The 27,486-nt window shown below is 40.7% G+C and overlaps 1 protein-coding gene across 2 annotated transcripts in view; it reads left to right on the forward strand.

Annotated features, from left to right (window-relative positions):
* Positions 1 to 10,529, forward strand: part of Ythdf3 (YTH N6-methyladenosine RNA binding protein F3) — a 32,443-nt gene extending 21,914 nt beyond the window's left edge. For both annotated transcript variants that reach the window (XM_075971327.1, XM_075971326.1), the window contains one exon: positions 7,462 to 10,529. In XM_075971327.1, coding sequence (XP_075827442.1) covers positions 7,462 to 7,485 — 24 coding nt within the window. In that variant the 3' untranslated portion in view covers positions 7,486 to 10,529. The remainder of the gene's footprint in view (positions 1 to 7,461) is intronic.
* The last annotated feature ends 16,957 nt before the right edge of the window (positions 10,530 to 27,486 follow it).

A 27,486-nucleotide genomic window follows, 5' to 3' on the forward strand; every position in this document is an offset into this window, starting at 1 on the left:
TATAATCCTTGAACATGAGAGGAAAATAAAGAAGAGCTGACTGTATTTGTCTAGTATAAATGTTAGTATCCTCACAGTAGTAGACTGTCTAGGTGTTGGGCCTCATAAGGCCCAGTGTAACTTCTTAAGCCTAACTTGAGTTTGGTGAGGCCTAGTGTAACTTCCTGAGCCTAGCTCGAGTTTGGAGATGTGTCTCTAGTTACTTGACCTAGGCCTGCCTCTGCCCAGCCACCACTAATGTGACAGAATACTATTGGCCCTTGTGTTCTTTGCTCCACCTCAACCCATTCCAAGCTTCTCCAACCCCATCACAACCCTATATAAGTTCCTGCCTGATACTGTTAAATGGGATCCTGCTTTGACAGACTCCCGACTCATGGGTGTGTTTCTTTGTTGGCCATTTAGGAGGGCTGGGTCATTCACTCAGGGAAAGCCCCAAGGAAAGCCCAGCAGGTCGGGCTCTGCCCCTTCCCTTTCTGCATCTAGAGAACCCAGCATCTAGGTAATCCTTAGTTTTTTCAGTTGGATGAATCACTTTTTATATACTATATTATTTTACTCTTATAAATCCTTATTGTCAATGGACAATTTGGTATGGGGTTTTATGTGTGCGCGTGTATTTTTTTAATTTAATCCTTATGTTTTTTGTGGATTCAGATGTTCTGCCTGTGTCTGTCTACCACATGTGCAGTTCCTGTGGAGGCCAGAAGAGGGATAAAATTTTTTGGGACTGGAATTAGATGATTTGTGAGCTACCATGTGGGTGCTTAGAATTGAACCCAGATCCTTTGGGACCCCCTCCCCCCCATATTCTTCACCACTGAGGCATCTCTCCAGCTCTAAGTTTTAGTTTTAATAGCTGGCCTATTTTTATTTTTGTTGGCATGACAATATCTTTGCTTAACATTTTATAGCATTGATTCCCCTCCTCCCTCTGCCAGCTTGTAGTGGTTATGTTATATTCCAGTGTTGCTTAAAAATCCCAGCACTCAGGAGGCAGAGACGGGCGGATCTCTGTGAGTTTGAGACCAGCCTGGTCTACAAGAGCTAGTTCCAGGACAGGCTCTAAAACTACAACGAAACCTTGTCTCGAAAAAAACAAGAAAAAAAAAAGGGGGAAGCTTTCAGGGAATTAATGGCCTCTCTGGTTGTTCAGATTAGTCATAGACCTTCAGGGAGCTATTTCTTTCATACTTTAATTGTGAATCCATATTATTTAAGCTGAAGAGAATTTCAATTAATATGTGTATTGCTTTCTTCAGCTAATTGAGGATCCATACGTATTGCAGGATTTGTTGTTTTAAGTCACTGGTTCACCCCTAGTTGCTTCTTGCCTAGGATTTCTAATTCTGCTTCTGCCTTCCAAGTGTGGCATTATAGGAATGTACCTTAACCCATTTAATTTAATAAACAAATGTAAGTTGTATTTTTTTAATCAAAGACTTTTTTCTTTTTTGTCTTGGGTCAGGGATTCTTTGTGTAGCCCTGGTTATCATAGAACTCTGTCTGTAGATCAACTGGCATGGATCAGAGATCCACCTGCCTCTGCCTCTCAGATGCTGGGATTTAAGACATGCATCACCAAAGTATTTATTTCATGGGAAGGAATTTACATGTGATTCATTCCTCAGGAAAAATTGACTTGGTATTAAACCAAACTTCTTGAGTTTAGAGTAGTGCCTTTCCCCCCAATCTTTAGGAATATTTCTTGTCTATTTTAACCCATGAAATGAATACTAATAAAGTTAGAAAGACTTCTTTTCCCTTTCAGTTCTGAATATATGCTATTCCATGCACAGGGTTTTGCTGCTCATGGATCACAACATTTTCTGTATTAGTTATCTCTGGTTACCAAATAGCATAAAACTCAGTGACCTAGCACAGTTTTTTTCTGAGAAATCAGGGCACAGTGTTGGATGGATTCTCAGCTTTGGACTGTTACAAAGTGTCAATTTAGGCACAAAGTGTCAATCTAAGCTGAGCCTAGAGTCTCATCTAAAGATCCAATTGGTTGGAGAGATTTGCTTTATAATCATGGCATTTTTGGCAGAATTTAGTTCAAAGCTTACTGGACCAAGGGCCTTGTTTTCTTTCGACAATGAGCTACTTTACCAGGCTGAAGAAGCACCTTCTTGGTAGGATGCTTGTCCAGCATTCAGGAAACACTTTGTAAAATAACCTTTTCTGTTAACTTCTTCATTTTTCCTGTTTCTGTAGTACACATTTAGTTTATTTGATCTTTGCCAAAATATTATTTGCTTATATATTACTAGACTGTTTGTCAAGTCTTGAAATAGTCAAAACATATCTACATAAGTGTGGGGGTGTTTTCAGAGTGCACAGGATAGCTTTAGAATCTGTCTTTCCTTCCATCTTGGATTGTGGGCTTAGAGAGTTGCCACGTGTCCTGCAAGTGCTTTAAACTTGTGAGCCATCTCATGAACCACGGAAACACTTACTTTGTAAGTGCAGATTTAGTGTAGTTCTAGATCATATGGTGGCTGCGTAAAAAAGAGCAAGGGTGGTATTATAATAGAAAGGAAGTTCAAACAACCTCTTTATTCAAAGCATACTCGTTTCCCTTTTCCTATTGACGCTATAATTTAGATTTGTTGTGTACTACCGACATGTGTTTTCTTTACATTCTCTTGTCCTCTGCTTTCTAATTAGAGTTAGTTTCGTAGAGGATGAAAGGCTATCACACTCGCTCTGACTTCTGAGTGGATAGGGTTTTAATCCACTAACTGCCCTTATCCTACATACTCTTTTAACACCATTTAGTGTGGTGTACGTGCGTGCATGCATGTGTCACACATGTGTATATTAAGTAGGTGCACATTATAATGCATATGTGCCCATCAGAGGGCAGTTTTGTGCAGTTCTTCCACATGGATTCTGGGAGTGTTGTTATCAGTTTGTGCAACACTTGCCTTTACCCATTGGGCCACTGCCCTGTCCCCTGTTCTACCCTGGAGCATAAATTTTTCTCACATTTACAAATGTTTTTTCATATAAGTTAGCAAATTTCCTGAAGAATTGAGTCTATTAGCTATTTTAACTTCAGTCATGGTCCATTTAATATGAGTACAGACTTTTCTTACATCTTGGTATTTTCTTCTATCCTCTGTTTCAAAACTCTGTCTAGATACCAGAGTTGCATTTTGTTAATGTTGTCTCAGTTACCTCCAGTCTATTTCAGTTTCTCTGTCTTGTTTCTCCTTGTATTTTTAAAGATTACTGACTATGTGGGGTTTTGGTTTTTTTTGGGGGGGGGGGTAATGTTGTTAGAGTGTTTTGCCTGCATGTATGACTGCACCATGTGTGTGCACTGGCAATGGAGTCCAGAAGAAGTTGTCAAATCCCCTGGAATGTTACAGTATGATTGCTAGATGGCATGTGTATGCTGTGAATCAAATCAACCAGTGTTCTTAACCACTGAGCCATCTCTCCAGCCACCTGCTAAGGTGTTCTTAACCACTGAGCCATCTCTCCAGCCACCTGCTAAGGTGTTCTTAACCACTGAGCCATCTCTCCAGTGTTTTTGGCTTAGCTTGGGGTAGAGAGCACTTAGACTACATGGTTGTTTTCCTCAAAGACTCAGGAGCTTTCCTATATCAGTGTCTCTGCTTACTGGATGTATTTTGCTAATGATGGAAAATGGGGGAAGGATTTTTCCCTAAGTTATTTTTTAAAGTGGCAGTCATTAAAGTAAAAATTTAATTTTCTGAATCACTTTGGATTATAACATAAAAAAGTGTCTAATGACTTTCTGCATAAATAATCCTTTCATAGGTGCACTGGATGGTGATCCTTTGTATGCAAATCATATTTCCTTCAACTTTCTTTAGCACATGTAATTGCGATGCCAGTTGTGTGCTAAGTTCTCATTTTATAACAATTGTGTGGTAAATTCTCATTTTATAACAAGTCGATGAGATCATTGGCAGCCTATCATTTCTGAGTCTCATCTTCTGATCTGTAGCAGATAGCCTACAAATACCTTCTTGTGAATATATACTTTGAGACACAGCCTTACCTTTTGGTAGTGTAAATGTAAGTTTTTGTTCTCTGTCTCATTCCCTTTTTGTCTCACTTGCTCTTTTATGGGTTGTGTGTGTGTATTCATGTGTAGGTGTGTGTATGCTTATCAGTTTTCACCTTGTATCTTGTTTGAGACAGTCTCAGGTTTTTAACTAATAGTGCAAATGCTAGGCTAGCCTCCAGGAATTCTCGTGTGGTTTACTGATGTGTATTTCCTGGCTGTCTTTTTGTGCATACTGGGATCAGAACTCAGGTCCTCATGTCTGAGAGGCATACACTTTACCCATTGAGCCATCTCTCAGCTTTATTACTGTTTTAAAAGAAATGGATTATATATTTTGGGGAGACAAGTTTTCTTGGTGGACATTTACTAAGCACTGGTAATTTCCAGTTGTAGTCCCATCCTGAATGGTCCTTATTGTATCCAGGAGTGTCTATCTCAGTATCTGTTTGAAGTTCTCATTTGAAAACATCTTAAATCTAATATACTCCCTATTTCTTTGCTTGCCCCTTACTTTTTCTCTATCTTTTAGAAGACAGGGTACTATGATGTTTCTCTTTTTAAAAAATCATGTAGGTATAATTGTTGTATTCCTGTGCATGAAGAATTGGGGAGGGAAACATCGCATTTCACAACATGCTTGTGGAGGTTAGGGGGACAACTTAAAAATTGATTCTCTCCTTACCTTATGTGGGTGGGTTCTGTGGATCAGATCTTCTCATCCAAGCTCCTTTCTTCACTGAGAAGCCTTGCCAGTTTAACATTTCTCTTCCTTACTTTTAATCTAGTTCATCAATAAGTCTTGTGTCTACACTTTAAATATTGGTTCAGAGTTTCTCACTGACTCTGCCTTTTTAAAAGTTGTTCATTTTGTCTTAACCTTCTCAACTTACTGGCATTCTTGGTGCTCTTATTTCAATTTAATGATTATTTATTTATTTAATTATTTGTTTGTGAGACAAGATTTCCTATATATTTCTGTCTCACTTAGCGCTCATGGTTTTTATGCTTCAGCTCCTCAGGTGCAGAGATTATTGGTGGTATGCCACCAAGACTGGCTTTATTTCAGATTTCAAACCAGTCATTCACTGTTAGGAAAAATTAACTTTTTATTTTTGTTTTATTGTGTTGGGTAACCAGCACACTATTATCTTAGCTTTCAATGTTTTTTGAAATTCCACTCATGTAAATTTTTAGCTTTTTGTTGGACTATAATTAACATTTATTCATAGAAAAATGTTCTAACATCAATATTTTTTGAAGAGTTTGAGAGGTGTAAGAAATTTCAGGTGTGATGTGTGTTTCGCCTTGTCCATTTTGCTTCTGAAATTGATGTTCAAAAACAGAGTGTATAGAACTGATTCTTTCTGTTTTTTTATTTTTTATTTTTGTTTTTGTTTTGGTTTTTCGAGACAGGGTTTCTCTGTGGCTTTGGAGCCTCTCCTGGAACTAGCTCTGTAGACCAGGCTGGTCTCGAACTCACAGAGATCCGCCTGCCTCTGCCTCCCAACTGCTGGGATTAAAGGCGTGCGCCACCACCGCCCGGCAGAACTGATTCTTTGGGCCAGCAAAATGGCTCAGTAGGTGAAAGTGCTTGCTCAAGTGGGATGAGCTGATTTGAACTCTGGAACCTATAAGGTAGAAGGAGAAAAGTGATTTCACAAGTCGACTCCCCCCCCCCCCACACACACACACAGCAAAGGTTTTTAAAAAGTGAGGAAAACAACTCTGAACTCACCTGGCATTATCAGTCTTTTATTCTGGGTTCTGGGCTGCCATGGGGTCCTTGGTGTCCTAGTTAGAATACACAGTCTAAATTCAGTTTTCTGTGGTTTTTATGTTGAACTTTTGATGTACTTGTCTGTTTTACTAAGAAAAACATGTTATATTCTCCTATCATGAATTTACTATCTATTTCTTGTAATTCTATTTAGTATAAAGTTGTGTTTAGTATAGTTAGAGCTTTTGGAAACTTGAATGTACTGTTTATACCATTTAAATGTCTATCTGTAGCAGTAGCCTTTATTTCGGATTATTGAATATTTTGTCTGACATTGTTTGGTCTATGTTGTAATATGTTTCTGCTATTTTTTAACTTTTCCTTGTTCGTGTGTTTTGGATTATTTCTCATAAATATGTAATATGAGTTAAAAATTCTTTAGTTTTCATTTTCATGGATCAATGTACATTTATGGTGACTCCTGTTATAAAAATGTAAGTATATTTATGTTCACCCTGTTTTCTAATCTATGATTTTTTAGTCTTCTCATCTTAGATTAGTGTGAATTTTTTCTTTTATACTTTATTATCTCTTTTTCTGTCCCCTGAATTGAAAGTTTATAAAGCTTTATAAAGAGAAATGAGTTAAGTATGCAATCTGTGTATTTTGGTGAATCTTTAAAAGTTGATTACAGGAGCTGGAGAAATAGCCCAGGGTTAAGAGCACTGACTGCTCTTCTAGAGGTCCTGAGTTCAATTCCCAGCAACCACATGGTGGCTCACAGCCATCTATAACCCTTTTCTGGCCTGCAGGCATTTATGCAGGTAGAACACTGTATGCATAATAAATAAATTCTTTTTCAAAAAGTTTATTATACTTCAAACTGAAGCATTCTATTTCTTTTTAAATAATACATTATTCTCATTGTAACTGATTGCCTGTTATCATACATTCCTGTCTAATGTAGCCCTCTCATTCCTGTTCCCCCTTTCACCCCCTAGGATAGCAAACAGCCCCCATTGGAAGATAGTCTTGGGTCTTCTTTATTCTTGATGTGAAAAGTTACAGTGTACAGAATGTGAGAATAAATGATGAGCATTTTTTAACCAAACTCATTTCAGAATTATAGCGAACTCTTTTTTTTTAAAATATTTATTTATTATGCATACAATATTCCGTCTGTGTGTATGTCTGCAGGCCAGAAGAGGGCACCAGACCTCATTACAGATGGTCGTGAGCCACCATGTGGTTGCTGGAAATTGAACTCAGCACCTTCGGAAGAGCAGGCAATGCTCTTAGCCACTGAGCCATCTCTCCAGCCCTATAGCGAACTCTTAATGTACCTTTAATCTAATGCAATGTTGTCTCCATCTCAGTCAATAAAAGCTTTTAAATTGGTATATCACACTATTTAAATATCATTGGAACGACTAAAAAAAAACCCATAGTATTCTTATTTTAAATGTTTGTAGGAAATTAGGGAAGTAAAGAGGATATAAACTACCTTGAAATAGTCTTGTTTTTGGAGTTCTTTATTTAAAAGGTTTGTAACACTCATCTCACTGTGATACATAGAGATAATAATTAGTAATTGAAGAACTGTGCTTAGAGATGATTTGCAGTATATGTTCCTGTAGTTAAAAATCACTGCATAATGACTGTCTTCTGTTATAATATCTTTATTTATTTATTTTTTCAGGAGAGAACTAGAAACAAGCAATAACCACCGTGTGGAGATGTCCTGTTAAACGACAACACTAATGATGCAGACTCTGGAAATGCCTAAGACGTCAGAGAAGACTAAGTTAGCAAAGCTTTCTTTCTGCTTAAGGTGACATCTTTGAACATTTTAACACGAGATTGACTCTTCTTGTAATGGTTTTCATCAACGCATCTGCCCTTATACTCTCACCAAACACACTTGAGAACTGTAACTTCATCAAGCACTTTCTGTCCTGAAGCTTTGACCAGTACCTGCTGTCTTTTGTAATTATGCATCCTAGCTAAGGCACAGAAGACTGAATGAATGCAAGGATTCATTAACTCTTTGAATTTGTTAAGTACTAACAGTTAACCATTAGAAGTGGTTCAATGATGTAAGAGTCTCACTGCTTCAACCTTTTCTTTGTTGTAGTTTTTAAATTGTCAATTTTTAGCTATTTGACAGATTAAAAGCAAAATAATCATGCCATATTTAGTCCTGGAGTTGAAGTCTGAATGTTTATGTGAAAAATTATTGTAGTAAACTTTTAATATGGCAAAGCAACCTTATGCTCTATTTTAGCCAAAAGAAACATAATCTAAAATTATATTAGAATATTTCCCTTGTCTTCAAACTATTTGGTGTAACAGAATATTGATATGCAGCTTGGTGGTCTTCACCAATTAATGCACACCCCTCCCCAATTATATGTACACTGAGAATGTGTATTGGTTTGAGGGATTATTTTGTTTCTATCACTTAATGAATCTCAACATTTTGAGTAAATGTACCTCAGTCTAATCAGACTTTTTATGACCTTTATAACTACATTTAAAACCCTTCAATCCTGTTTCTGGGTGTTTGCGAGCGGATTGCTATCATGAATTAAAAATTTATTACTCTAGGTACTCAACTAGCTAAATAAACATAGTTCTTGTTTAGCAAGCATATACTGTTCCTCAATTCTTCAGCTTTTGCAGTGTCCTGGCATCCTTAAAATACTTTGAAAATATGGCCTTGATCCATGAATTAAATCAGTATCTAAGTGAATGTGTTGATGTTTTATTGATCAGATCTATATAAGTGGGAATACAGCATATAACTGGGTATTCTTATAATTACCTTTTTAACATCCTATTTTTTTCATTAATTACATATCAACATTAATTTTGTATCTTGAAACGAATTGATTTTGTATAATTCAATTTGTTGTGCATCTGTATTGAGTGATTTGATGGCATAAGGTTATGAAAATAATGTCCTGCCCCTTATCTTACTGTTTTGAAAGGAGAAAGCTATGTAGAATGATATGTTAAAGGTGAAAATAGCAATACAGTAGATTTGAATACCTTGATGTTTTGCGTTACTCCATTTATGTTTACATCGTGTTTAGAAATTTTCATTTGCTCTCGTCTTTGCTCACTTCAACTTGAAAGCCTCGTGATGGATATTTCTTTGAAACTTTGATTTATATAATTTTTGTACAATGTTTTAGGATGTGCAAATATTGTATTTTTATTAGAATACAGTATTTGTAGATAACCATAGCTACTTCACAGTTACTTGGTAGTCCCAGTGTGGTTATGTCAGTGTTTACTGAAGGGAACATCAAAATGTTAATGGTATATTAAAGAATGAGAACTTTCATAAAGGAAAATTGCACCTATTTTACCTTTTTGAGACTAAGCCATGAAATCTTGTAACATGTCTCTTAACTATTTATAATGAAAATTGGCATTTGGGTATAGCCAGCACAGCAATGTTCTATATCCCTAAGATTGTATAGGTAGGACATTTCAAAGATGACACCTGTCATTCTGGAGCTCCTACTAGAGAAAACTGTAAAAGGGTGACCTTGTCGGAAGGAGCTGAGTCCTCCCCCTGAGGTTCTCTTTTTCTTGGTGCTTTATTAGCAACTCTGGATATTTTTATAAAACTAGTTACATTATAAACTAATTCAGTCTTGTTTAATTTACATTAGGTTTTATGTAAGGAATGTCATCGAAATACCCAACGAGCAGGCTTATTGCAGTAGACGCAGACAGGGCCAGTGTAGCTGAGTCTGTTCGTGGTGAGAAGAACATCCCAGTGCCTTTAACCTGAATTTCTAATCTTAAGTGAAATGGGTGCAGCATTCCTTTGGGAAAAAAGCTTCCACTTGGTAATTTTGTGTTTTTCTCACCTAAGTATTCCCCAAAGCACCAACCTTCTCTTCCTTCTTGGTCAGTCAGTATATTACAAGATTATTTTTCCATAAAATGAAATCATTACAGGTTGTCTCTAGAGTACAACCAGAGGAATGTTTCTTAACTGCGGGGACCAAAAGGGAGAGAGCCTGGGCTCTACAAGGGTAGATTTATAATAAAATGTTTGAATAATCTTAAATTAAGACATTATTGGTCCCGTGATTTCTTGCTTAATATTTTTCCAATTTGTCATTTGAATGATTCTATTAAAGTTATCTTATGTGGCTATTTTATTTTTAAAGGTATTATAGTTTGTATATTTAACAGTAAGGGGGAAAGTGTAACCAAAATTAGTATTCTCTCACTATACATATTGGTACTTGAAAATTCCTTTAAAAAACAAACAAAAAACTCAGCCTTTTAGTGCTTAATTCCTCATTTTAACATGTGATCTTTTAATTGAAAAGCTGTGTTATTTTTGAGTACCATGCATGAGGGTTAAGCTGATGTTAAAACAGTTTGCAATAAAAAAACCCAATCAGCTTAAGTCATTCAATCATTTCAAGTGCATTCTGCATCCTTTAAAAGTAAGTTTGTGAGATTTTAAGAGAATTGTGTTTTCATTAAGTTTTGCATATCTTTTGTTATGCCATGTAAATTCCCTTTTTCATATGATTAAAGGAAGGGTATGATGAAATGATTAGTTCATAGATTCACTTGTAGCAGTTATCAATGAGAATTTGAATTTTGTCGTGTTTGGGTTTGTTCATTCCTGTGAATGATGGTACAGTAGGTGAGATTTTTTTTTTTGTTATGGTACCGAACTCACCATTTGGTCCTCTTTAATCTTTGAGGGTTTCAATAAAAATTGTTCACTCATATCTGTGTTCTTTTTATCTATCTTTATAAATATGTCTTGCTTTCTAGATTTTTTTTTTTTTTTTTTTTTTGCCTATTACGGTTTTCCTGATTGGCAATTGCATGTAAGTTACTCGTTTTTGTTGGTCATTTAAATGAAGTGAATTAAAGACAAGAAATGTCCCTTTATCTCATGTAAGCAAACTGTTGACTTACATGTTCTTAATACTTAATGATAGAAGAGGAAGAGAGGGGCCCCTCCCCTTTAAATGTAATAGGAAAGTAATGGCAGCCGTCTAAAAACATATCTCCTCCTTGGCCCCAAGGAATGCTTTTCTAACAATTTTTACATTTTCTTTTAGAATTAAGGAATTTATGTGGGTGGTCATCGTAATTCTGAATGGTATATTTTTTATTAGCCTAGCTCTCTTTAAAACATTTATTCAGGCCGGGTGGTGGTGGTGCACGCCTTTAATCCCAGCACTCAGGAGGCAGAGGCAGGCGGATCTCTGTGAGTTCGAGGCCAGCCTGGTCTACAAGAGCTAGTTCCAGGACAGGAACCAAAAAAAAAAAAAAAAAAAAAAAAAGCTACAGAGAAACCCTGTCTCGAAAATCAAAAACAAAAACAAAAAAAACATTCAGGTAAGAAAAGTAAAACTTTAGTTTTTTATTCTCAAAACTGGTTGTGTGTATACAAAAATGACTGCCTGTGTCTGGTGCATCCACCTCCGTAGCAGCAGGAGCCTGCATTTGGTCATTTCCCCAAGAGAAAGTGTGTTTTTCATCATTGTACATAGAACTGAGGTCAGCCATTCCTCACCTACAGTTAGAACCTGATTATTTTTCACTGATCGTCTCAGTTTGAATTTGAAAATTCTGTTCTAGGAACTAAGATATCCTTAGGGTTAACTGATCAAGGTGATTTTTTTTTTTTTACATACTGTTCATTTTGAGACACAGGATAGATTTGTATCTAGGGGATGTAGAAATACATCGCTTGAGTTTGATCTAGCTGGTGCCCGACACTGAGCCAGTCTGTTATTAGTGTGCAAATAGAATGCAGCTAGGAATGCATTTTTCAGATTTTGTAGCATGATTTATTTAGATAATTAGAGAATTTTGATAATTTGTAGGCTATGGTAGTATATAACAATGTCAAATGTTTCTCCTTTGAAAGTAAGTTTGGCCACCCATACGATTTTTCTGTATTGTATTCAGAATATTGAACACATGTCCCCAAAACATGTCCATTTTTTTTTGTTCTGCCATTTGACAGTATCTTTTTATTCTTCATAAATCAGGTTAGAGCAGTTTTACAGAAAATGTGAAAAGATCTCAGAGTTCTTAACTACCTTGTACCCAGCTCTCCTAGTTTCAGATATCTTAGAGATTTGCGAGTATAGACCCTTCACTTCCTAAATGACACTTTAAAATTTTTCTTAGTTTTTACCTAATGCTCTTTTTGTCAGGATCACCTCAAGAACACCGTGGCATTTCTAGTTTTCATGTCTCCTTGGTGGTTATTTTTTTGGGGGGCTTCTGTTTAATGATGATCGATACTGTGTAGAATATTTCTCCTCTGGAATCTGGCTGGTTATATGGTTCATAAGCTTGAGGGAGGAGGACTACACATATGAAGGGCTTTTCTTTTTCTTCCATATATCAAGACTGAATACAGTAACATGCTGTTGATGTTGACTGGCTAAGATGGGTTTGTCAGCTTTCTTATGTACAGTGTACTTGTTTCTTGTGTATGGTGCCTGAAGTTAAACCTAGAGTCTAGCACATTCTAGTAAAGTACTTTATGGCTGACCTAATTAGCTTCTCTTTGTCTTGTGAGACAAGGATGTGTTGGCTAACCCTGAACACCAGCTTTTTTGAATTGAGAAGTAGCTTATAAGATTGTGAAGCACACCCCTGGGGTGCCTCTGTGAGAGCGAGGACTTTCCCAGGTAAGACTTGAGGTCTCCGATGTAATAAAAGGAGGAGGACAAAGAAGTGTAGCCATCTCCACTTCCTGGCCACTGTGATGTCACTCCTCTGCCATGATAAATCCAGGAAGCAGAAATGTTTTGTTTCCTCAGGTATTTGGTCACAGGATTAGAAAATGTCTAACTAAAGCACAGGGTCTTTGTGTGACTCACACTGCCCTCAGATTATCATCAGCCCTTTGCCTCCTTCCAGGAGTGCAGCTGTGCATCCCAGTGCCCTGCAGGCTGCTACTCTATTCAAAGGCAGCCACAGTCCACATTTGAGTGGAGAATTGATATACTATATTTTATGCAGAAACATAGGAATCTTAATTATTCACTCTCAGTTGCTGAAAGCTTGTATGCCAGTATTTTCCCTTTAGAAGGATACATCACCTCACTTCCTCTACCCTTTTCAAGGGGACAGCAGAGATCTTTGAAGGAATTTTCATAGGCCTTCTACCCATTTCAAGTGTAATTGTATGAAGAAGCAGGGATTCTACTAAAGGGGTAGAAGATAAGCAAGTGTTAGGTCATGGGGAGGTTGTTCTGGCTATTGTATGTGAGTAGGAAGTGATAATCATTCAGCTTTTGCTGGAGAAAAATCGGAGGTAGGAGATGTGTGCTGTTGTAATTGGACTGGTGTTTCCCTTTAAAAGGAAAAAGTGAAATAGTGTAGCATCTTTTATAATTGAATCTTTTTTATATGCTTTTAAAAATCAACATAGCATTTGCACATGTTTGTGTGGTTCTGTGATATCTGTCTACAACATGTAACAATCAGGTGAAAATAGCTGTCATGTCTGTCATTCCGACTTAACTAACCATTAACTGTTGTCAGTTGTAGCTTCTTTACTGTGGAGTTTAAGGCTTGCCTAAATGACAGAATCAAGGGGGTATTTGTAGAGAAACCACCTCTCTTCCCCACTCTTCCCAGGTTCTGATAAATCACCACTGTCTTATGCTCTCAGAGGTCATTTAGATTATGTGGTATTTGCCTTTCTGTGCCTGGCTTACTCTGCTTGCCATAATGTTGACGAACTTCTTTTGAACATTCTAAGGTGATTTTATTATTTATTTATTTATTTTGATTTTTCGAGGCAGGGTTTCTCCGTAGCTTTTGGTTCCTGTCCTGGAACTAGCTCTTGTAGACCAGGCTGGCCTCGAACTCACAGAGATCCGCCTGCCTCTGTCTCCCGAGATTAAAGGTGGCGATTTTATTATAATGGGCAAGAGCATGAGCTTTGTGGAGGTGGATAACTAACTGTTCCTGGAATCTGAGAATCCTGCCTAAGTCAGTCTGTATTTTCTGGTGGGTTAAGAGAGAAAATAGTAAAATAATGATAATAAGATTTATTTCAAAATTATTAGATGAGATAAATATCATCATGCGTTTGGTTCTGTCCCTGGGCTTTATGCCCTCAAATGTTAGCTATTAATTAGGTCTTCCCACCTCAACCAATCTGGATTAGAAGTGGGTCTTACCACTTCAAACGATTTAATTAAGAACCAAAGCCCTTCGCAAGTGTGCCTAGTCATTTGGGTTTTATTTAATTCCATATGCAGTCAAGTTGACTACCAAGGGTAGCCATTACAACAATCAAATTAGAAAGTGAGATTTTGACAAAAGTTATTCTGGATAGCACAGTGATTCAGGTTTCAAAAGACAAGCATGTCACACTGCCTTTGCTAGTTTAGTAACTGATGCTCAACTTAGACTTCACTCTTAATTGAGTCTTCAGATAATTTGCTAATAGTAGTGTCAGTAGTGTCAAATTTTACAAAATTTACATAATTTGTGGCGATGTAAAGTTAATTATTCTTAAATATTAACTGGTCATCTCAAGACCTTTCTACACACCAAGCAAACCTAAAGATGTTTTCTTCCTGTGGGTTAGGTACTGGCATTCACTATGACATTGTAAGTCAGAACAAAGAGTAAAGCACTGCTTCATTTAGTGGAATGGCCGGGTTGTCTTCTGCATTCAGCCTGTTGCAGCATCTCTTGTCACATGAAAGGAAACACGTGAAGGAGCTCAGTGTGTCCCTTCTGATCCATCTGGCACTGGGTCTCCTTTAGAGAGCTTTGTTAATTATGTATCCTGTTTGCTTCTGTGGTATGGTGGTGCATAGTCTTCACACACACACATACACACACACTCTGTCTCTCTCATTCACTCACCCACATACATTTTTAGAACATTGATCATGGACTGCACCCCCAAATCCAACATCCCCAGTTCCCAAATGTGGAGTAGCCAGGCTTCCAGACATAAAAAAAAGCTGGGTGGTGGTTCTTTGATCCCAGGACTGAGCAGGCAGAGGTGGCGGATCGTGTGAGTTTGAGGCCAGCCTGGTCCACAGAGCAAGTTGCAGGACTGTCAGGGCTACACTGAGAAACGTTGTCTCAAAGAACCAAAATAAATAATACTAAAATGAAAAAGTTGGTCTCTTTCCACGCTCAGTATAGATGGATTTTCTTTGGCAGTACTATTGGATAAGCTCCACCACACCCAGGCCCTCTGGCCGTCGTAGCAGTGAACATCCCCCTCCTCTTGATCTTGCTGTACCCAGTCGGGTGCACTTCTCACTGAGCATATCCGTTCTAGTGGATTTGCAGTCGGCTTTGGTTGCTGGTTTCCCTTTTCCTCCTACCGTCTCACCACCCATCCTCACACCTCATAAAGGTTTAACAAACAAACGCACTTTGGATTTTCCTATTCTGAAATGTACAACGTTATTCAGACTTATTCTGACCTCATGGGTTCAGATGATCTTCCTGGCTCAGCCTCTGAGAAGAGCAGAGACTTACAGGTGCACACCTGCTGTCCTGATTTGTATATTGAGAGGGACTTTTGTGAGAGTAATATGGATGTTACTTTAGTCTTGCTTTTCCTTTGATAACAAAAATGACTACCCAGTGGTCAAAAGAGTAAAAATCATTTTTCTAGCTTAGGGTGTTGTGGATAAGATTTCCAGTCAGGAGTCATGTCAGGAGCTAAGCAGTTCTGTGCAATTTGACGATCTGTAAGGTTAAAGAAGACTGGATTGGCAATTTTCCTCCTGACCTACACATTCCAGTAGGAACTTAAATACATGATCACTGTTCAGCCACGTCCAGGGTTTGCCTCGGTCCCAATTATCTCCCAGCTAGTGACCACAACAGGACTGTAAGCCTAGACTTTCTAGTTCCCTCTTCAAAGACAGCTATAGCAAGATATTTTCAGTTGTTGACTAATGTGTCGTAAAACAGAATGATTTTAAAGTTGGTAAATGGATTAATAAGAATGACTCCTGGTGGCATCTTGAAGATCAGCAATAGCCCTGGCTCTTCTGAGAACTTCTGTTATCCCTAACTTGACTACTGTTTGTTCTTTTTCTGTATCAAAATATAGACCCTTGCAGTAGACCGTACAGATTCTTATTGCAGCCAGTGACTTCAACAATGACCAAGTTTGTTTATATAAATTAAGCATAGATGTTGATCGTTAGGAACCTAGCCAGTCCTTGTTTGTACTCTAGCACACAGGAAAAGGACTGAACCAATGACACTGGAACAGGCTTCAAAAAAAGTGGCAGGCATTGCAGGAACTTTGTTCAAATTGGCTTAATCTGGCTTCTAGTTTTAAAAAGATAAATCAATGGTGATATGCAAAATATTCATCAGTATGGCTATAGGATAGGATCATTTCAGGTTCCCTATCTTCAGCTGCCCCAGGAACTAACTGGGGACCTCGCCTTGGGCACCTGGAAGCCCCTCTAGGTCCAAGTCTCTTCCCAACCCTAAGATGGCTCCCTTAATTAAGATATGTGCTTCCCTGCTCCCCTATCCAGCCTTCCTTTATCCCAATCATCCCGTTGCCCCAAGTTCTCCCCATCCTACCCTTCTCACTTTTCTCTCTCCATCTCCCCTTACTCCCCTCCCCCCACCCTTAAGATCCCGATTTTTTGCCTGGCAATCTGTCTACTTCCCCTACCCAGGAGGATAGCTATACGTTTTTCTTTGGGTTCACCTTCTTCTTTAGCTTCTTTAGGATATCCAATTATAGACTCACTGACCTTTATTTAAGGCTAGAATATTTTGCATATCACCATAGAACCTTCATCTGACGATGGATGGAGATAGAGACAGAGACCCACACTGGAGTACTGGACTGAGCTCCCAAAGTCCCAATGAGGAACAGAAGGAGGGAGAACATGAGCAAAGAAGTCAGGACCAAGAGGGGTGCACCCACCCACGGAGACAGTGAGGCTGATCTATTGGGAGCTCACCAAGGCCAGCTGGACTGAGACTGAAAAAGCAGGGGATAAAACCGGACTCTCTGAATATGGCGGACAATGAGGGCTGCTGAGAAGCCAAGGACAATGGCACTGGGTTTTGATCCTACTTCATGTCCTGGCTGTGTGGGTGCCTAGCCAGTTTGGATGTTCACCTTCCTAGACCAGGATGGAGTGGGGAGGACTTTGGACTTTCCACAGGGCAAGGAACCCTGACTGCTCTTCAGACTTGAGAGGGAGGGGGAGAGGAGTGGGGGGGCCGGGGAGAGGAGTGGGAGGCTGGGAGGAGGCGGAAATTGTTTTTTTCTCAATAAAACAAAAAGTAAAAAAAAAAAAAAAAGATAAATCGAGCAACAGTTACAGAAATGGACAGCAGAGGGAGCTATTGAGTCTTGATTGCATTTTTATATTTGTTGGATTTTTTGCTTTTACTTCAAATTATGCTTTTTAAAAATTTTGTGTTTTGTGTATAGGCATGTGGATGTGTGTGCATGCACCTGTGTAAGTCAAAGTGTGTGGAGGTCTTTGGTATCATTGCACAAGAATCTGCCTGCCTAATTTTTTGAAATATCTTATTGACTTGGTGCGCACCTCTTTTTCTAGGTTGGCTTGTCAAGGAGCCCCAGGGATCTGTTTGTGTTTGCAGTGGTGGAATGACAACCACATGCTGCGATGGTTTTTTGTTTGGTTGTTTTTTTATCTTTATGGTGTGTTCTAGGGATGAACAGCTCCCTCTGCTGTCCATTTTGCAAGGCAATCACTTTACTTATAGATAGGTATTTACTATCCAAAATCCAATGTTTTGATTTTAACTTTCTCATCTCAGTTATCAATATCCAGGAAAATTTTATCTTGAAGACTATCAAACTATATATAAAATAAAGCTTTTTCCCATCTTTCCTGTTATCATCCTTATCACTTCTGTAACTATAATTGGTGTCAGAAAGGTAATGGTAGATTTATCCAGATTTTAGCCATGAGTTGATTACACTGCATAAATCTGGATTATGAAGGTCTGCTGCTCTCTGGCATTGTTCCTGGTTGTGATTTAGTTGAGATAGGGTTTCCCTGTCTTGCCTAGGCTGGCATCTGGTGTCTCGCCACATGCTGTTCTGTCTCAGCACCAAGTAACCGATACTATTGATGGAGGTGCTTGGTAGGAGTAGTAATCTCAGGGGTCATGCAGTAGGACATAATTGCTTACGTAAGGGCCAGGAAACAAAGACATTCTCAAGGGCTTATTCCAGTGACCTAAGGACTCTTATTAGGCCCAGTTTACATATTATACCACCTTTTAACATAGCCTTTAAGGTAGTTCCTAAAACTACCATAAAAAACACAACCACTGATAATGGTGATTGCTTCTTTCATAGGGTCTTGACACCTACATAAAACATCATGTTTTCTTTGAGAGCATTTTTCAAGCTTCTCTGTATCATTTACTCTGAGCCATGCTCTCCGTGTCAAGTACTTGGATAAGCAATCCTGTCTATGACTGACTGGATACTGTAGCCTGCTCACATGTCTCCCAGAGCCCTCTAGTGGTTTTAGGTGAATCTAACTGTTGGCTTCAGGCATCCCGTTGGGAAAACAGTTATAGAAAATGCAGTAGCCATTCAGGTTGTTTATATTTACACTATATGTATTTTTTTACATCTAATTAGCAGGAAACCGGATTTTTAAACTTTTACAATTGTATTTCTTTGTTTTGTGTGTGTATGTGTCTGGCTGTCCGAGAACATGGCGCACATGTGAACTCAGAGGACAACTTGTCCATGCTCTCCCACCATGTGAGTCTTGAGACTTGAACTAAGGCTTGGTGGCAGGAACCTTTACCGGCTACGATGTTTCTCCAGTCCAGAAATCATGCGCTTGTTTATTTTTTCTGTGGCCACTTCTGGGCGTGAGGATTCATCTTAGAGAAAGAGAGCAGAGAGTCAAGGTGCTGCTGCTTCAGGGAAACTGGTCTTGCAGGTTTAGCTGTCACCCTCTGCAGAGGCACTTCTCACTGCTGCTTTTCATGCTTAGGCTTTGAATTGGTAGCAGCATTTGCCCACTATCAGAATCTTCTCAACAAAGATTTCTGAGTGAACAACGCATGAATCAACCCATGGCTTTTGTCCAATTCTGATAGTATCTAATTGTTGCCATTTATGTAGAGGAATCTAGTTAGGCTGTTCCTCCTGCTTCTTCAGAAGCACTTTGATCTACAGCTAGCCGACCTGGCACGCTTCACTTCCTGCACCCGGTCCTGCAATGGTGTGAAAAACTACCACCCCAAGGTGAGTGAAAATGCATGGCAGAAATAGATACTGTAAAAATTCAGTGCCAGCTGCTGCAGTTCCTCCCAGCAAGGAGCTGAAAATGGGCTTGGTGTTAGCTTTCATATTTTTTGTCACCCCCACCTCCCGCCTTACCCTTTGCTTTTTATCAGCAGTCAGGCTAGTGGTAGTATCTCATCTTCTGTTTTAAGCCCTGTCTACTTGTCTCTGAGAGCAAATTAAAGGTCCACTTTTCTCCATATCTAAGATGGAGTCAAAGAAAGCGTGCCTTAATAAGACTGAAACACAGCTAAGAGATCAGTTCACTCCCAAGTCACCATGGCAAACCTTTGCCAAGAAGGTCAATATGCCAATATAGTAGAAAGTACTTTCTGTACTGTTTTTGTTAAACCTTTTGGGATAAGTAAAAATGGTCATTATTCTTTTTATCATGCCTGCTTTCCCACTTTTGGAACTAGAGATGGTCTTCCACATGAATGAGGCCTTCCTTGGGACTGTGTAACCAGAAGAACATAGTAGATGTGATAACCTTACCTAATGACCCCAAGATTTAAAATGCCGGCCAGCTTCCAGTCTTGTAATTTACGGATACCCTCTTGGACATATGTAAATCTGGCTGTCCTATGCGTGAGCTCACATGATACTGCGTACATAGAACCGCACCCATCTCAGCTTCCAAAAAACCCCTCACAGCAGAACATCCCTGCTGAGTTTACTCAGCCTACAGAAAGGTGAGAGGGTATAGCACAGTTGCTTCCTTAGGTCCCTACATGTGGTTTATGTGGGGACCACAGAAGTCATTTCTTTAAACTGAGTTGTTCCTGATAGAAACCAAACGTAATCGGTCACATCACATGGATCTGGCTTTGGGATGAGCAGTAACAGGAAAGAACTTAGAGAAAAGGTAAAGAGGAAGACTCAACTTGGGGAGAGAATTAGCATAAGATGAAAGAAAAAGGGTGATCTGCGGTACTGGGGTCAGAAAGCTTGGCAGGAATTTGGTCAAATGGAAACTAGCAGCTGTAGTTTGAGAACTTCTGCCATAGCTCTTGGCATGTGCCTGTTGTAAGAGCTGCGGGCCTCTTCCCACAGCCTGGTTCCCGGCGCCTGGCTAGCTTATGCCCCAAAATAACAACACACAAACTGTATTCATTTAAACACTGCCTGGCCCATTATATCTAGCATCTTCTAGGCTAATTCTCACGTATTAATTTAGCCCATTTCTAATAATCTGTGTAGCACCGCTAGGTGCGCTTACCAGGAAAGATTCAACATGTCTGACCTGGCGTCTGCCTCTGAGAAGAGCTATGGAGTCTGAGCTCATTTCCTCTTCCTCCCAGCATTCTGTTCTGTTTACCCCACCCACCTATATTCTAGCCAAGCAGTTTCCTTATTTTTTTAACCAATGACCTTCCTCCATCATGTGCCCACTACATAGCCCTTTACATCCCCACAAGAACGGTATGAATATTCCTGTGAATGAGTGAGGTAACTTATAGTAAAGGAAGTGAAGTCTCCCTCCCAGCATCACACCTAGTAGGCTGCGAATTCCCATTTTATCACATGTAGGAGAAAGGATTTTAGAGTGAATCCCTACCAGTCAGGTCTGTCATCATGACCCACATGTCTGGTGGAAACTACCGATTAAAGGACCTTATACATGTGGGCAGGACCTCCTGGCAAAAGGGACTGTTCTTTACCTTTTGATAGTCAAGGGCCATCAGGACAGCAGTGACTTTGATTACGACTGCTAACACGAGCATGGATGAGAGGAGATTTACAAAACCATGCATGGGCAACATAATGTTGATCCATCATTGAATAAGAAGACTCCTCCCCAGCAACCCGTTAACTGCCAGTAGCTTCTCAGAGAGGTATGAGTGGGGCCTCATGTGATCCCCCAACCCCCGCCCCACGATGCTAGGAATAACTATTTAAGCCTCTAAATCCCCAGGAGGAGAAAGACCTCACTAACTTCTGAATTGGTAGGTCCAGTCTTGGGCATATGGTTCATTATATTATATTGTGCAGGTTCTTCATTATAGGTCCTGAGGGTCCGTGGTTTACCCAGATGACAGCTTCCTGCATTACTTCCTCCTCTTTCTCTGGCTCTTAAATTCTTCCTGCCCTGTCTTCCATGATGTTCTCTGCTCTTTGAAGGGTGTGATCTAGATGTCCTGTGTAAGGTTGAGCAGTTCCTTATTCTCAGCATTTTGATAAGTCTCTGCAGTAACTGCTGTCCAATACAAAACAAAAGCTTCTCTGACCAGAGCTGATATTAGCACTAATCTATGGGCATGCATGAATAATTTAGAAGGCAGTCTGAGGGTTACACCATGTTTACTTAGTTGAATAACAATGGTGGCCTGCCACTTTAAGGCATTTGCTACTTGCTAATCACAGTAGCTACTCTGTTACTTCACAACCGCTGCCTTTCTTTTAACATTAGGACTCAGCTTCTCTGATCTTCTGATGCAAACTGAAGGCCAGTGCCAGGAATCCTCCAGGCCTTCAACACCAGATTTGTACTAAGACAAATCAAGATAGGCGTGAGTCTCCGTTAACTCTAAGGTATTACCTAGTTCTAAGAAAAACCACAAACTGAGACCATCTATGCTCCACCCAGGAACTAATGTCCTAGCCCAGCACACACCCATCACTTTTCACCAGGACACTCTAGACAAATGTTAGCCAATCATTGGTCCTGAACCTTAGAAATTCCTCACCCCTACCTTTGCTACTATAAAAACCCAACCTCAACTGAACTTGGGGCTCCCCAGTCACTTCAATATGTTGGATACGCAGAGAGTCCCAGTTTGCAAACTTGTGTACAAATTTTTACATACAGGAAAGAAAAAGAAGACCTACAGTCTTGTGGTAGACTGGGCAGCTACCAGATTCTTAGCAACTGTTGAACTACATAGTCCATATCGTGGAAACCAATGGGAAAAATTCTCACTAATGCATCAACTACAGCAAGAGACAATTGTAATGATCTATTCTGTTCCTTTAAGAGATAAGCTATGCCCACTCCCTCCTCCCTTTTGCAGAGGCAAGCTGATCTTCAGCTTCTAGTCTGAGTCCCTTCCTTTCTGTCTCCCTCTCAAAGAGGCAGCTTCTGTCTCTCCCTTTTCTCCACTACTCCCCTTCCCACTCCCCCTCCCCTCTTCTCCCCTTTTCCCTCTATAACCCAATAAATAAATATCCAACCTCACTCTGCATGGCGTGCCTTTTTGTCTCTGTGTCTTACCTGCTGGGCCTGCGGCTTCCTGCCTGGGACTCATCCCTCGTGGCCCACTGCAGCTATTTGGGGAACTGCGCTGTCCCTGCCTGGTACTGGCTGCTCTCGGATCCACTGCCCACTACCTATTGCCACTCGGGGACCTGCGGTGTGGTCTCATGGTCCGCTGCCCACTGCAGCCACTTGGGGATCCACAGCATTTTACTTTTATCATAACAATAATAGCTTTCCAACTCCTGTCTATGACCTCTGTGGCCTCAGATATTTTACCAGGGCACAATGTCAGGCAAGGTTTTCCTCCTGTGGAGTGAGCCTCAAGTTCAATCACAGTAATACCCCTGTAATAGACATGTTACCACTGCACCAGACTGGCCAGTCAGTAGTGTTCCATGCAGGGCCCACAGCTGAGTAAGGCAGTTAAGTTGTCCTTTAGAAGCCTGGATAGCACCATTAGATACTATGGGGGACACAGTGGGGGCCAATTTCTGAGTTCTAGGTTGATTTCTCCGTGTCCCCCTACCAGGGCATGTGGCATCTTCAGCGCTAGGATCTTCCTATCTTGCTCTGCTTAGTAACTAGTGGGGGTAGTGTAATGGTTTCAGTAAAATGGTGCAGTTCCCCAAGTGCAGCAGGAGCCCACTATGGGTGTAGGTCCCAGGCAGGTGGGAGGCAGCAGGTGAGAGACCTCAGTGGGGCAGCTGGTCCCACAAGGAGCTGTGGCAGGTGAGAGACAGAGATGGCTAGGCATATTTATTTAGTGGGTTATGGAGGGAAAAGGGGGTAAAGGGAGAAGGGGGAAGAGCAGAGAGAGAGAGGCAGGGGAGAGGAGAGGAGAAGTTACCTCTTTGGGGGAGAGACAGAAAAGAGAACTCAGGCTGGAAGGCGAGGCTTGTCTCTTAAAGGGACAGGACAAGTCAGTAATAGGTAAGAATTACCTGTATTTGGGGCTTTCATTTCAGAAGTTTTCCAGAATTTGGTGATCTTTGGAAAGAATTGTTCATTATTAAGTATTTTCCTACTGCAGTAACCTTAGAATCAGTTGCTAGAGAATTACAAAGTTTTGGAAGAGTCATGCCACTTGTATTTGTAAATTGATGGTTTACTTCTGTTTGGATGGATGTTGTGATGTTTTTGTAGGTTGTCAACTGGTTCTGGAATCATCTAAAAGACAAGCTACTAGGCATGCTTGTGAATGATTTTATTTGTTTTATTTAAGTTTTTAGATATATTCATCTTATTTATGTGTATGGCATTTTGCCTGGATGTGTATACCATGTGCTGGTACCTGTGAAGGCGAAAGAAGGCATCAGATCCTCTGGAGATGGAGTGTTGGATGGTTGTGAGCCACCATGTGAGTGGAAACCACCTTCCAGCCCTATTAATGGTTTCTTTGATCAGACTGTTTGAAATAGGCAGACCCACCCAGATGTCTGTGGGGCACATTCCACTTGCAGTTCAGATGAAAATGATGAATGAGGGAAACTTCTTTGCCTGCGTGTTTCCACTATATCTGATAGGTTCATCGGCTACTCTGTAACTACAGCTGCTGCATTCCTGTGCAGTTTCAGGCCATCAGTGTGGACTGAATGTTGTAATAGGAGCAGTGGGGCTGCGTCCCCAGCACCCCGGCCGCCTGCTGGCTTATGCCCCAAAATAATTACACGGACACTGTATTTTTTTAAACACTGCTTGGCCCATTATATCTAGCCTCTTCTTGGCTACCTCTTGCACCTGGACTATCCCATTTCTAATAATGTGTGTAGCACCCCTAGGTGTGCTTACCGGGAAGATTCTAGCCTACGTCTATCCTGGGTCGGAGCTTCATCGATCGCGTCTGCCCGGGAGAGGGGAACGTGGCCTCTAAGCTCACTTCCTCTTCCTCCCAGCATTCTGTTCTGTTTACTCCTCCCACCTATGTTTTAACCTATGAGGGCCAAGCAGTTTCTTTATTATAATTAACCAATGACCTTCCTCCATCAACTGAAGACTAGTATCTTTGTAGGAATCATTTGGGCCTTCAGCACCAGATAGAGACTGCTGAGACAACCAGCCTCTTGAACTGAGCAGCTGAGTTTTGGCTTCTCTATTATAAGACAGCCATTGTTAGAGTACCCAGACAATATCATGTAGGCCAATCTAATAAATTCCCTTTATGTATATTCATTGTATCCATTCTGTTCATCCAGAGAACCTGTTACAGATAACCAAGATCTAAGTAAGCATACATAGAAGGAGGATGAGAACCCACTTATGGACAAGCACCCCTAAATGCACCAGCAGAGACACAACAGAAAGGCTAAGGAGCAGCCTGTGAGGGACTGCAGCACAGGTTTCTCTTGTACTCTACAGGTTAACTTGACACAAGCTGGAGTCAGTTGGGATGAGGGAGCCTTTACTGAGAAAATGTCCCCACTAAATTGACCTGTGGTACATTTTCTCGATTGATGATTGACGTAGGAAAGTTCAGCTCACTGTGGTGCTGCCACCCCTGGACTGGTGGTCCTGATGCTATATGAGAGCCAGCTGAGAAAGCCGTGGTAAGTAAGCCAGTAAGCAGCTTCTCGTTTGGAAACAGCTGGGTGTAATTTTGGATCTCAGTTTGAGTGCATTGTCCTCGGTGATGGGAAGCAGAAGACTGAGGAGGTGGATCACACTGCATCTGAAGGTAGGAAGCAGAAAGATGCTCAGCTCACTTCCCCTTTTCATGAAGTCTAGGACCCTAGCACATGGAGTGATGCTATCCACACTTAAATATTTTTTAACAGATTACAAATGAATATTTAGGTTTTTTGTTGTTGTTGTTTTTGCTTTTTTCTTTCCATAAATGTAATTAACCATGAGGATAGGTTCTATTGCGAGAATATGATTGAAATTACCTGGCGCGAGTGAGAAGGAAACACAACACACAACAAACCCACTCAGGAGTTTATTAGAGAGGACGTGTACAGGCCTGGGGGATTGGTGTGCAGAGAGAAAGGGGGGGTAGAGAGGGGAGGGAGGGAGGAAAGGAGGGGGAGAGGGAGAGGAGATAGGGAGAGGAGAGAAGAGAGAGGGAGGAGAGGGAGAGGGAGCGTCTAGCTTTTTAAAAGCTGCCTGGCCCACACGCACAGGGAATTTGCCTGACTACGTCATATGCAGATGACGGGCTCACGCATGCACACAAGGGCTTAGCTGAGTCACAGTGGATGTAACCTCTCATGAGCATGTGGGTCACATCAGGGAGGGCTTTAACATCAGGCACTTCTGCCTGAGGGCTTGTCTGCACCTGCTTGGCTCTAGAACCCGGAAGTGCAGCTTTATTTGTGGTTGAAGAATTACACAGGTCCTGGAGTAGTCTGTCTCCCCTTAGCTGAGGGATGTGATAGATTAATTTTGACGTCAAATTAATAGTGTAAGTAGAACAACACCTGCTTGTCTTTAGCCCAGAAGCTCTGGAGTGATTTCACAAAGGAAGCAGAAACATCATCTTTGTGTGCACAGCAGCTATCTATGTCAACAGACTCCTGGGAGGGAGATGTGGTGGCAGCCGCCTGAGATTTGGAAGGGAATATCATTGTATAGCTGTGGAGTGCTGTTTACATTTTTGATAATGCAATAATCTCTTTATGGTCCAACTATGAAAAGAAGGATGAATTTGTAATGGATGGAAAAATCATTTAAGATCAGAATCTACAACAAGGGAAAGAGGTTGGGAGCCAAGTCCCTGAGTCAGTTGCTGCACTGAAATGTGGATTCTTCCAAACACATGACCCTAAAGATATTATTTCATATTTCCTAAGATCATAGCAAACAAGCTTTATCTCTTCTACCAAAGTTATAGGTGGAAAAGCCAAAGGATCAACAGATAAATAGTTGGATAAGTCACTGAAGACAAACAGTGGTATTAGGAATTGTGAGAAAAAGTACGTGGGGGTGGGCAGTATGGGGCATGGGAAGATGGTTGAAATTTGTGATTGAAATGAGTAAGTCACAAGTTTCCTTTCCTGGCTGAATTTGAGTCTTTTAATGGATGGAGGGATCTGAGGAGACTGGAAGAGCCTCTTTTTCCAGAAGTGAAGGACCCTATTTCCAAACCCCATCTAAGCAACAGTTGCCAGTTCTAGTCAGCAGCTAGGGTGAGTGCTGTGCCCAGCGTCGAAGGCTGCAGACCACAGCTGAGAGGAGCAAGTCCCAGTTCCCAGATCAGGTGCCCCCAGCGCTGCAGGACTGTTTCCACAGGGGCTTAGGAGAGCCCTAACTAAACCTGTTGGTACAGGGCAGTTACAACACCTGTGTTACACTCAGGTCCACTCTAACCTCTGTGAGATCTGAGGCATGAGAACAAGAGATGCTTACACTACATTAGTGCGTCTATCAGAGAGACAGGTAATCAAAATGAGGGAAGCTTTTCTATAGGTTGAAGATGCTATCTGACAGTATTCTGAGCTTTTGGATTGGTAGGAGGTAATTGTGCATTAAGTCAATAGATTCTAAAAGGGTTTTATCTGCTGTCAAGATATTAGTTAGACACCTGGGGGCAAAGCAATGGCTGCTCCAGAGGCCCAGAACTTAGCCCAAGTTAAGGTGGTTAGCCTCGGGACCTACAATATTCCAGCCCCTTCCCAGGACTGAAATGCTGATCAGTGTCAGTCTCTGCAGAGAGGACTTCTTTCAGGAGTTTCCTTTACAGCCAGTGCAGCGTACTTCCAGAAATTTTTATTCATATCAATTTTGGATTCTACAGACTTTCTTACAGATCCTGCTTAGCATAGTTTATGAAACCACGTTTACTACTTGGCTTTTCCAGGCATGCCCTGAGCCGAGTCTGTATGTGTGTGTCCATCTGCTAACAATCCAAACTATATCCATTCGATTCTCCTTCAAGACAACCAACCTCAGCCGCTAGAGATGATCACACCCAGGAAGAAAAAATCCAATCTGCCCCCCCCCCAAAGGAGTCAGGGAAAGAGGCCCATGCTGCATGTCTGTGGATGGGCTTTATGTTATCTTGCTTTAAGAGCCAGTCTTGTAGGGCAAGAAGCTGGACTATAGATAAACATTTTGTGAAAAACCCAGATAGTGGTGGCAGTGACAGGAGAGAGGCTTGCAGCTGCTCAGTGTGTTCACTCCTCCCTTCCTGGAGCCCTTAGCAAGTGAGAGACAGTCACATACTCCCTCTCCTGTGATCTGGGGAAAGTCTACATAAGCTCACTCTGTTCATTCTTATG

This window comes from Microtus pennsylvanicus, chromosome 5, assembly GCF_037038515.1.
Source record: "Microtus pennsylvanicus isolate mMicPen1 chromosome 5, mMicPen1.hap1, whole genome shotgun sequence".
Taxonomy (NCBI): Eukaryota; Metazoa; Chordata; class Mammalia; order Rodentia; family Cricetidae; genus Microtus; species Microtus pennsylvanicus.